Below are 13,144 nucleotides of genomic sequence, written 5' to 3' on the forward strand. Positions count from 1 at the left end.
CAAATGAAATGCCTGTATTGGCCTTTGGAAGGTTAAATCGAATAACAAAACAAAAATAATGACTTTATTCAACAATCTCTTCTCTTCCCTGCCATTATCCTTACGCAGGTGACACAGTAATCAGAATGCCGGCTCAGTATTGGCCAAATCTGATCACGTGATTAGCGTGATGCATGCGTGTGATGATGCAGGAGCCGGCCAATAATGAGTCGGCGTTCTGACATGAACCTGGAAGCGCTGGACGTAAACAACGTATGAGAATGACAAAGAAGAGAAGATATTTTTGAATAAAGTCGTTATTTTTGTTTTGTTTTTGCGGCCAAAAAGTATTCTCATCTCTTCATGACATTAAAGGGATAGTTCACCCAAAAATGAAAATTTGATGTTTATCCGCTTACCGCATCTAAGATGTAGGTGTCTTTGTTTCTTCAGTAGAACACAAATGATGATTTTTAACTGCAACCGCTGCCGTCTGTCAGTGGTATAATGCAAGTCAGCGGGAACTTGCACTACAAAAGTAAATAAAACATGACAGACAAATCCAAATTAAACCCTGCGGCTCGTGACGACACATTGATGTCTTAAGACACGAAACGATCGGTTTGTATGAGAAACCGAACAGTATTTATATCATTTTTTTACCTCTAATACACCACTATGTCCAACTGCATTCATCACTCGATTCATTTGGTCTGATCGCGCTCTGACAGCATCAGTGATGTCTCGCGCATATACTTCAATGAGAGCAAGACATCACTGCCGTTGACAGAGCGCGATCAGACCAAACGAATCGAGTGATGAATGCCGTTGGACATAGTGGTGCCTTAATTTGTGTTCTGAAGATGAACAAAGGTCTTACAGGTGTGGAACGACATGAGGATGAGTAATTGATGACAATTTAATTTTTGAGTGAACTAACCCTTTTTTTTTTTTTTTTTTTTTTTTTACGCGTACGCTAGTGTACGAGCACAGTTAAACGCACAGCCTTGGAAAGTATACTTCATTTGACTCATACGCATACACAGCAGTGTTCATTTTGACAGCAAATTTTGATTTAGTTTTAGTCATATTCTTTTGACTAAAATGCCATTTAGTTTTAGTCATATTTTAGTCATCAGAAATTGTTTTAGTTTAAATCTACAGTAGATTTAGTCGACTAAAATCTAATTTAGTTAAATTGTAATGCATTAAGCATTTCTCTAACAATACACAGATCCTATACACTGATATAGGCACATCTTATATTCCCCAAACTGTTTATGTTCACCCAACTGTACTTTGCTCCCCAAAGCAGACGGTTTTTGACCGTTCAAGTGCAAAAAGACACAAAAGAGCAAAATTCTGTACTTTTCAGGGATTGACACACTTTTCATTGAGGTACTATTTAGGGCTGTGTATCACCAACAATGTCACGATACGATACGCATCACGATACTAAAGCCACGATACGATACGTATCACGATATGGTTCAATTTAGAATTTAAATTTCTTTTGAGCAGAGTTTAGTAACAGTAATATGCGTTTATTGAATAACCAGTGTTATAACATGTCGTGATAACTGAAAAAACTATTTTGTTTTTGTCATTTAAAAAAAACAATGATTTAAATTAAATATAAAAAAATTGTCACAAAAAAAGCTTAGAATGGCTCTTCCTTTTGCTTCCTCAGTAACTGAATTGACAATTATAGTGACACTGAAGCATATCAACAAAGCTCAATGACTAATTTCACTTGCAACAGTAAGCTGACTGTAAGAAAACGAAGTTAGTTAATTATATCGGCTATAATATTATAATAATGTCTATACTGCCTGTTTTTTTTTTTCCATCTGTAAAAATGATTTTTTTGGAACTCAAAATATGTTCTAGAACAACATACGTTTTTATTAACGTGGTCTACAAAATATGGGCTACATGAGTTTACAATACACACTTAACAATAAGGTTCATTTATTAAACATCAGATAATGTATTAACATGAACTAACCATGAGCAATAGCCTACATTTGTTACTGTATTAGCTCATCTTTGTTAATGTTAGTTAATAAAAGATACAGTTGTTGATTGTTTGTTCATGTTGGTTTACAGTGCATTAACTAATGTTAACAAGATTTAAATGATGCGATGTGACCGCAAAGGGCAGTTTCACTTTCACGATCAAAGTGCACGCCACTGATAAGCATTGTAAATGCAGTATTACAGTATACACATACCAATTAAATGCGCAGGTATCCTCTCGTGCGTCCTCCTCACTGGACGAGGCCAATATCACTTTCGTTTTGCTTTCAGATATCTCTATTATATATGTCATCACTGCTTTTACCTTTCTAGATGTAATTACCGAAATCAAAACAGTCCATAAACTATATCCTCACAGAAACTTCAGTCAAGCCAGCTCGTGCGTCAACCTGAGAGATCAGCCTCCAAATTTCTCGGTTTCTGAATGGACGGTTTGGCTTGATTGACAAACGCTAACGTTCGGGCATGATTTATATACCATCGACCTGTCCTAAAACGTTAGCACGCTTTGATCGATGATTTGGAGATCGCGTGTTTCTCCGTTCGAGAGCGCATTTCCTGTTCACATCCGCGACAAAACATTTGATTATTTACGAATGAAAGCTCACAGAAACGTGAATGTCTGCTTGCGTTGCTTGCTAGCGTCAATTGACGTCACGTGATTGGCTAGATTTAAAAGCAAGACAGACTCGATACGGCAGCTGCTGTATCGATACGCGCATCGTCAGGAGTTCATGACGATGTATCGTTGTATCGATATTCTGAGCACAGCCCTAGTACTATTATAGTTTTCGTTAAATTTTATTAGATATGATTTTTAGTTTTTCTGCTTTCATTTTAATTTTAGTTAAAAGTTTTAGTATTTTTTTTTTTTTTGTGTTTGTCTTTTAGGGTCATTCTACAGAAACGTCCACTTTTCTGTCCCTAGACTTTACAGAAATATTACACTTAAAAAACACTTTAGGATTACAATTTTTTTATATTTTAATATGAAACAATATGTTATTTGAACAATGAAACCTTGTTGAGCCATCAATGTGGCAATATTTGTTTTTTAATTAATTATAAAAATTCCAAGCGCCACAGAAGTGCTCGTCCCCACAGTCATGTACAGAGGGAAAGTGCTTTATTTTGAGCTCACAAACAGGTTTTTCTACCATTTCAAATACAATAATGTATGCGTAACTATCAAATATATAATGTAAATGACATAAAAAAACCAAATGCTAAATAAATATTATAACATTTTTAATGAATGTAGTTGTCCCCTGGTGTTGTGTCACTGGTGTTACCTTTAACAAAAATCTCTTATTTTGAAAGAAAAAAATCACACTGATGACATCACTTGACTTCCTTCTTTCTATTTCCTGAAGATCAATGAAGAAAGGCCAATGGAAAGTCCACTATCTCTTTTCAGTTATCAGATATTTTAATTATAAAATCATATTTTCATATGAAGCTTTTAGTTGAAGTCACTGGTGTGACCTACTTTATTGCTAGGGAATTTTAAAAAACTAGAATACAAATGGATTAAATTACTTGATTTAGTGAATATATCATAATTTACAACATGTGGATTGATTCCTTGCAGCAGCCATTTTGTAAAATGCATTTTTCATGAAAAATGTCACTGGTGTTACTGTCACTGGTGTTACCTTTTTATGAAAATATCACTGGTGGTACCGTCACTGGTGTTACCCGTTTTTAGATAAACTTTATTTAAAGCTATTCATTTAGTTCTTTTGCATAAAAAAAGCACTAAGATTACATGATTCTAACTTTTCTTTCTCATTGTTAATCCTCCTTTGGTCAGATATGGCTAAATTAAGGGGATTTGGCTAAATTCAGTGCAGCGACTTTACAGACAGTTTTAAAATGTTGTTTATAATCTTTTACTGACTGCTTTCACTAAGTGTCAATGACAGTCTTTTATTGTACACCAAATGTAAAAATTTAGTCCAAACTACTTAATTATAGTTGAAAAATTAAGGATCTTTGGTCCTATGTATACGTCACTGGTGATTCATTGTGTCACTGGTGTTACTGTTTTTTGTCTGTCACATTAAATAAAATGTCATATGTGACATGATAATAATTTTACATTCATTGAATTCTGCTACACTCAAGAATTAAGATGTAAAGGATTGTATCATTACTTGTTTATTATTGTTTTTCAAATGTTTTTATTGTTATAGCAAATACATGGTTGCGCAATTGAATTAACATCATTCAATCACACTTTTAACAAACCTGATTAAAATAAATAACACACAATCTCCTTATTTTTTGCATTATCATTATTATTCTGTAACTCTGACTGCATGTGTTGAAAAAAAAAGAGAAATAATTTCATAAAAATGTTTAAAAATGCCAGAGAAGTAAGGTAACACCAGTGACAAAAAGAGGGGACATGCAGTTTTTAAATAAATGTACAAAAAAAATAAAAAATCGTTAAGCTGTCATTTATGTGTATTCATAAAGTCCAAGTGTAATATAATAATGTGGTCTAAGTTTAAATGTTAAAAAAAGAAGTACATTTTAAGACATTTTGTCATACCTAAAGTGGACGTTTCTGTAGAATGACCCTTTAGTTTTTGCTTTTAAATGTCTAAGTTTTTATTTGTTTATTTTAATATCTCAGGTTAAGCTAAAGCTTAGAAACTAGATGAAATAAAATAAGTTTACATTTTTTTTTTATATGTATTTATATTTATTTCAGTTAATGTTTATTTCTTTATAATGAAGATGAGTTTTAGGTTTAGTTAACTATAATAACCCTTATACTTGTAAAATTTATTGAATAATGTGTTCAATAATTTTCTTAGTCTTTCCTTCCTGTGACAGAAGATACAGTAGTTTAACTATGAATTAAATAGAAATTAAATTAAATACAGTTTGTGTAAACAAAATAACAATAATGACCAGGAAAATATAATTATAAACCATCCTGAAATACACCGTGACTCTTATTCTGAAATGTCTGCAGTATGCACTGTAGCCTATTGTAGTAGCAGGCTACTCATGAGGGTGATAAATATGCTTTTTTACAACCGCCTAAAACATTCTACCATATAAACATCGTGTAGTAAACATTGGCATAATTCACCAACATTAGCTTATAAGCAATCGCTTGGCATAAATGTGTGCTATTCATTAATTGTGAAGCAGGGCTCAAGTTTTGAACTGAGTTCAGAGTGAGATTTCGGCGGCAGCGATGGTGGTTTGGGTGGGGACGGGAGTCTGATATGAAAAATGACACAAATTCGTACAAATAAAAAAATATTTATTTAATTCAGCATTTTAGTGTGTATGTGAGTGAGTGATTACACAAGCGACAAAAGTAGCTGCTGAAATTAGCAGGGATTCAAGCTAGTACGGGTGTGCACGAATATTCGATCTGTAATTAATATTCAAAAAATAATGGCTGCATGAGTTTATAATACTTTTGTTCTTTAGGCCTATATTTTGTGTTTACACATTGCTTAATGGTTTAAACTGAATGAAAACCTTAAGATAAAACGTAAGCTTGTTGTGTATATTACCTAATCATAAGTTTGTTTAGAAATGGTAACGACAACTTGAATAAAAAAAAAAAAAGTCTCTCTCATTTTCTCAAAATAACGTCATTTAAATACACGAATATTCTTTTTTTTTTTATTAGCCCAAATATTCGAATACAATATTTTGGAAAAATGCCCATCCCTATAGCTAGGCTAGTTCACATAACGTACTCTGGTCAAACTGTTAACTAACCTACCAGCTGCCTGGACACAAATATTCCCCAGCAATTTGATGAGATGACTTACTGTACTCATAGGATATGGTCCCACGTCGATCACGATCAGTCTGTAGCCAGATGTGACTGACAGATGTCCTCTTCTGTCTAACTACTTCAGCGAGCATCTGAATCAGTGAGCGAGCCCGTGAATCACAGAATGTGTCGTTGGAATCAGAACGTAAACGTTGTTGTGGCGGGAATATCTAAATCTTACCCGGATACAGCAATTCTATTTTCTGATTGGCCGTTCGGTAGCTATATTTTTTTTTATTAGATTAACTGGTGCGTGGCAGGGCCTTCTGAACTCTATGGGGAACTCGCTTGATTCCTCTAATAGTGGCGCAACTTCTTGTGCGTTATCCTGGAGATTTCTCTGCGTGAGAAATACAAGGTGTGGCGTGTGAGCGGGTTTAAATGAGAGCCTTGGTGAAGCAATAGACCAATTTGGTGTTTGCAAACAGCGATGACGTTTTTTGTGGGCGGAGCCTAGCTGGTTGCAGAAAATGAAAGTTGAGTAGAAGTCTATGGAAGCCACGAAATAAAAGAATAAAAAAAGTTAATTTCGAGTTTATATCTCACAATTCTGACTTTTATTTCTCGCAAATCTGAGTTTACATATCACATTTCTTACAAAATAAAACAGAATTGTGAGATATACTCGTTATTCTGTCTTTTCTGAATTGCAATTTATCCCGCAATTCTGACTTTTCCCCCCTCAGAATTGTGAAATAAACTCACTATTGCGAGTTATAAAGTCCGAACTGGGAGTAATAAACACGCAAATGCAAGAGAAAAAAAAAGTCAGAATTGTGAAATAAAAATTATTATGTTTAAAAGTTATCTATGTAAAATATTATAGGTTTAAATTATTTTAATTATAATTGTTTCATGCTGTATGTATGTATGTCCTCTGAACTGCATATGTGAATTTTATGTAGAGACTTACTGTTTACATCAAATTCCTGCTTTAATAGTAGACTAATCCTTGCAGGTGTCATCAGTGCAGTCTGAAACGTCTCTGTTTATCTTCAAATTACGTTTTCAACGATGGTTTTCTTTAAAAATGAAGACTATATTTTTTGCATTCCGATTCCAACATCCAGAGGCACAACAAAACATTTTTCTCTTATTCTGTGGATTTTTTCACATTTTTCTTCAATAGCTTCAACTATTTTTCTGCAACCAGTATGCGCGCGCAGCTGCAAGTGACGTAATTGTGACGTCTGCTCGAAAGTGGTCTCCAATTTGGTGTTTGCAAACAGCGATGACGTTTTTTATGGGCGGAGCCTACCTGGTTGCAGAAAATGACAGTTGAGCAGTAGCAGTCTATGGAAGCCACGAAATAAAAGAATAAAAAAAAGTTAATTTCGAGTTTATATCTCACAATTCTGACTTTTATTTCTCGCAAACCTGAGTTTATATCTCACATTTCTTACAAAGAAAAACAGAATTGTGAGATATGCTCCTTATCCTGTAACTCGTTATACTCGTTTTCTGAATTGCAATTTATCCCGCAATTCTGACTTTTTTCCCCTCAGAATTGTGAAATAAACTCACAATTGCGAGTTATAATGGCCGAACTGGGAGTCATAAACACGCAAATGCAAGAAAAAAAGTCAGAATTGTGAAATAAAAATTTTATAGACTATGTTTAAAAGTTATCTATGTAAAATGTTATAGGTTTAAATATTATTTCATGCTGTAACTGCTATATGTATGTCCTCTGAACTGCATATGTGAATATTGTAATAATATGTAGACTTACTTTTACATCAAATTCCTGCTTTAATAGTAGACTAATCCTTGCAGGTGTCATCAGTGCAGTCTGTGAAACGTCTCCATTTAGCTTCAAAGGACGTTTTCAACGATGGTTTTCTTTAAAAATGAAGACCTATATTTTTTTGCATTCCGATTCCAACATCCAGAGGCACAACAAAACGTTTTTCTCTTATTCTGTGGATTTTGCACATTTTCCTCCAATTGCTACCTCTATTTTTCTGCAACCACTATGCGCGCGCAGCTGCAAGTGACGTAATTGTGACGTCTGCTCTAAAGAGGTCTATAGGAAGCTGTCTGAAGTGCTACTGCTGCAGGAGCCTGTAGAGCGCGCAACAGCGCTGCTTTTTCCCGTGGTTAGATCAGCACATTACACTTCAAATCTTCCACAGTCTTGACTGGATATCTTCCCAAATCGTCCCTCTCTTTCATTTTCATCTCGTTTTTATTTGTTGACGAAAATTAGAGTAGATTTTAGTCATAGTTTTAGTCATTCAAAACGTTTTTTTTTGTTTAGTCAGCGTATCATTTTCGTCCGTGAAAAAATGTTGTTGACAAATTGACAAATTATTCAACGTCAACGAAATTAACACTGATACACAGGCATTCTACGCATGCGCAGTTTTGAGCAATCTCTCTCTACGAGGTACAACCCATGTAAACATCTTTGTGTTCTTTCATGCTGTTGTACAAATGAAGGTACTTTCTAACCTCTTCGCACAATCTCTCGTCTATATAGGCCTCCATTGTCACTGTAGCTTGCATGAGTTCCGGTCTGTTCTGTTTATGCAGTTTTTCTTTGACTACCTTCTTAAACTAATTACTGCAAATTAAATTAAAATTAAATTAAATGCGCATGTGCGGTGTGCGTACAGTACACGCGTACTCTTCTGATAACTAAATCGTGTCATGTGCCTGCACACACATGCAACACAAAAACAACAGAAGTTTTATTGCAGAACACAAGTATCCACTGATTGCATCTCTTATTTCTTAGAGGAGAAAGAGTGCACCAGAACAACTTTCAGTTGAAAATGCCACAAGGGTGAGTACAACACTTCCTTCAACAGTTTTGCTCTAACTTATTGTGACTTGTGTGGTGAGTTTTTAGAAACGGGGTCTTATTCAAAGCACTGGTTCTTAATGCATCGTGTTTCCTTCTGGAGCATCAGTGAATGTTATTACCTTTTTTAATAGTTGTTTTTGAGTCCCTCATTTGTCCTCAGTGTGAAAAGATGGATCTCAAAATCACACAGTCATTGCTGGAAAGCAGGGGTGCACGATATATTGGACACATTGATATCCGTTAATAAATGGTCATCTTTAATGTTATCGTTATTGATCCTATAAGAAAATTAGGCCAATATATTAAAGCAGATAGATAACACATTATTTCCTTCAGCTGAGACACCTCAGCACTGATTGCCATGATGGTTTTGAATTGAATCTGTTATAAAATAACCCGCTGGAAAAGCTCTTCAGTTTCCTGGTGCTCTTCAGCTCTTCACCTTCAGCGTTTTTATAATCAGGTTCTCAAAGTATATTCAAATTCGGATTTAGATTTATCGGACAATATATCGGTTATCAGCTTTAAAAGAATTAATGTATCGGTCAATTTTCATAACAGTGCATCCCTGCTGTTAAGGGTCCAAATATGCAAAATATCCTTAAACTGAAGAATCTGCAGGATCTGGAGGGTTTTTCTGAAGTACAGAGCTCAGTTTAACTGCTCAGAACAAACAAGAGACTCATGAACAACCATCACAAAACACAAAAATAGCCATAGATCATCAGGTAACCACACACAGTGTTAAGAACCAATGGTATGTAAACTTTTAAATGGGGTTAATTTAATAAAAAAATAACATGCATTTTGTATGATCTCTCTTATTTTGTTAAAATAATAAACATTTTGCAGATTCTGCAAGGGGTATGTAAACTTTTCCATAGGCTTAACAGATTCCTTGTCCTCTAATGCAGTGGTTGCATAGAGATCGATTTAAAACTCAAACTCTCTTCAATACACAACTCCTGTGCGAGTTCATTTTTAATCTGGATCATATATTATACAAGCGAGAATGAATTTTTTCTTGAGTATCCCCACAATTGCAAATGTGAAATTGACTCAACAATGTGAAATTGACTAACAAACGAAAAGGTAGTATTAAATGATGTATATTTTAATGCTGGGCAAATGATTAATCGCATCCAAAATAAAAGTTTGTGTTTACATAATATATATGTGTGTGCTGTGTATAATTGTTTTGTGTATATATAAAGACACACATGCATTTATATATTGTCATGATCACCTGCTGAAGTGCCCTTGATAGCCACCAGAGGGCACTCCACCTCGGACTATTGCCACTATCACAGACTCCATTTCCCATAACCCACTTCCCGGACTCATTACTGTTCATTGCACACAGCTGTTATCACTCATGCCATTTGTGTCTGCCTATTTATACCTGGTTTGTTTCTGCCAGTTTCATCAAGGTTTTGTTTTTGTTATGTTGCATGTCTGAGCACTGTTTTTGTTTTTATGTTTTATGAACTGGTTACTTGTGTTTTTGACCCTTTGCCTGGCTGTGACAACGATTCTGGATTTTCCTATTAAACTGCACTTGGATCTTACCCTCAAGTCTCAGAGCTCTGTGACACATTTAAGAAAATTTGTTATATTTATACATAAACTATTTATATTATATACAGTATATACAGCATATACATGTATACAGTACAGTATATACATGCAAATATTTAAGTATATATATATATATATATATGTGTGTGTATTTAAATATACAAAAAGAAGTGTATAATAACGTGTTTTTTTTTTTTTTTTTTTGTACAGGCTTTCATACGATCAGCCCCGTGTACTGGGGTAAGACCATAAACAGTTCTTTGTGTGTGTGTGTGTGTGTGTGTATATATATATATATATATATATATATATATATATATATATATATATATATATATATATATATATATATATATATATATATATATATATATATATATATTAATATGCATTTGGATTTGCATTTCATGCATATGTATTTGAATTTATTTAAAACAGCCCAGATGGCAAAGGTATTCCCTTGTCACCATGGTTAGCCCCAATCGTATGGGAAGGAACATTCGATCCCATATTGATTGATTCGATCTACAAACAACAAAACTTAACCATAGCAACTACAGTCTTCGCTCTTGGGAAGTGAGTACCTATCTCTCCTATCTCTGATCTTCCTTTACTTTGAGTTTCAACAGTATCAAAATAAACAAGAATGCCTTTTCAGTACAGCTGAGGCTAAATGAAGGATTGGGCATTTCACATGCAGAAGTTAAACTGCATTTGACCTGCTTTAGACCTGGGGAGTATTCCAGAAATCTAATTTTGTACTTAATATACATTTTTTTTGTATCTTAATATACATATAACAACATCTAATTGTACTCAACTGTGCTATTTTGAGAGACCATGAATATGAACTAAAATGTGCTTTTAATATACTATCTACATCTATCTGCAAAGTTTCGACGCTCAAAGTTCAATGCAAAGGGGGATATTTTCTTTTACAGAAATCGCAACAAATGGCTCTTAGGGAATACAACAAGCTTCTTCCTGGTTTAGTGACATCACAAACCCTAAAATTTACATTAACCCCGCCCCCGAGAACACACAACAAAGGGGGCGGGGCCATGTTGGGCTGCTTTAGAGAAGAGGAAGAGTTGTTGTAGTAGAGTGTTGTTGACATGCCGTCATTTTACGCCGGACTGCTTCACAAACGAGGGTCAATTCAACACAAAAGATGAACATGACGGCACATGCTAGTGGATGAGGTGAATCAACTCCACAGCAACTACATAAATTTATCCACTAACCATTCAGAAACGTCCAGTTTCATTCTAAAAGTTGTAACTTCTTCCTGAGTCTCTCCATCAGTGTCGACTCCGGTTTGAACAATGTAAGGCTGAACACCGTTACTGACAATCCTCATTTTGGCTGTGTGAGATTCTCCAGCTTTGTTGTTGTTGAGCTGTTAAAGCTCCGCCCTCTTCTGGAGCAGCAGCTCATTTGCATTTAAAGGGAAACGCACAAAAACGGCGTGTTTTTGCTCACACCCAAATAGGGGCAAATTTGACAAGCTATAATAAATGATCTGTGGGGGATTTTCAGCTGAAACTTCAGACACATTCTGGAGACACCAGAGTACTTATAACTAGTACATTAGTGTCATGATCCCAGCCTGTGTTGTCCTGTCTTGTGGACTTTTGTTGTATTTCCTGTCCTAGTGCCATGTTTTGTAGTCCTTTGTAGTTTTTCTTGTTGATTAGTTCTCTGATTGTTCCCAGGTGTTTTGTTTGCCAATCAGCCCGTGTGTGTATATACCCCAGTGTTTCTCATGTTCTTTGTCTGGTGTTGTCCTACTTGGATGTATCATATGCATTTGTTTTAGTTCTTGTTGTTCCCTGTGATGGATTATCCTGTTCATTGCCTGGACTCATGTTCTCTGCCTGGATTTACATCTGTTGTTTTGTTTTTATATAAACTCTTAAACTGTATCTGGATCCAACATGCTATCTTCTAAAACGGCCTTGTTACAATTAATAACATATTATTAATAAATTTAATTTAAAGGGGTCATGAACTGCATTGTTTTATTGTTTTATAATGTTTCCTGTGGTGCACTTATAATGTTAGTATGCTTTTTACTTCCAATATTGTCATAATTTATAAAAAAAAAAGGCATTTTTCCTACCCTGATTTTAGCCTCTGATTTGAACGCTCTGTTTTAAGGGGCGTGTCTGTGTGAGACTTCAGTGTAAACGTCTGCTGTGATTGGCTGACATCTTTCCATTTGAAAATATCCAAGTATTACTCTCTCTTTTAGCGTGTTTTTACTATTACAGCTCTCAAGGTTAACTAATCGTGAAAAGTGCTGAATTATATTTAGATCGTGGCATGAAAGGTTGCAGAGATGAACATTGTAGTCGATCACAGACGTGTTGAGCGAATGAAAGCCGTGATCTCGTCATTGCAACTCAATTTCTGCACACTAACAAATGCTTTCATCTTCACTAACAGTGCAAACGCGATATAATTAAGAGATTCGTTGAATAAAACGGGAGTTTTGTGCGCCAGTCACTGATAAACTCGCGCTGTTTGATTGACAGCTTCAGCGCACGCTGCTCCAGCGATTACAAAGGAAGCTTTCTTTGATCGCTTTCTTTATATAATTTAATCACGTTAAATAACAGATTATTTTCATCCTACTAAGAGAAACAAGGCAAGTTGACGTTTAGTCACTGGTTTGATTTACTGACACACACAGACAATGATCATCTGACTGTACATGAATCATTAATATCAGATCAGGCATTAGAATTAACACAGTTACTCACATGTTGTTGCGTTACTGTCGAGTTCAGGCTTGCTGCCCTTTGACGTCATAGATCCCCAATTTGAAAATCCTGTCGTTTGCTGGGTCTGGTGTCAATTAAAGGTCCCATTTTTCGTGGTTTTTTGAAGCTTTGATTGTGTTTATAGTGTGCAATATAACACGT

At 35.0% G+C, this 13,144-nt stretch overlaps 1 protein-coding gene across 2 annotated transcripts in view; it reads left to right on the forward strand.

Annotated features, from left to right (window-relative positions):
* LOC125270868 (globoside alpha-1,3-N-acetylgalactosaminyltransferase 1-like) overlaps positions 1–13,144 on the forward strand; it is a 201,621-nt gene that overhangs the window by 25,236 nt on the left and 163,241 nt on the right. For both annotated transcript variants that reach the window (XM_048194875.1, XM_048194876.1), the window contains exons 6-8: positions 8,571–8,618; positions 10,428–10,457; positions 10,656–10,793. In XM_048194875.1, coding sequence (XP_048050832.1) covers positions 8,571–8,618; positions 10,428–10,457; positions 10,656–10,793 — 216 coding nt within the window. The remainder of the gene's footprint in view (positions 1–8,570; positions 8,619–10,427; positions 10,458–10,655; positions 10,794–13,144) is intronic.

Source organism: Megalobrama amblycephala, linkage group LG6 (assembly GCF_018812025.1).
Source record: "Megalobrama amblycephala isolate DHTTF-2021 linkage group LG6, ASM1881202v1, whole genome shotgun sequence".
Taxonomy (NCBI): domain Eukaryota; kingdom Metazoa; phylum Chordata; class Actinopteri; order Cypriniformes; family Xenocyprididae; genus Megalobrama; species Megalobrama amblycephala.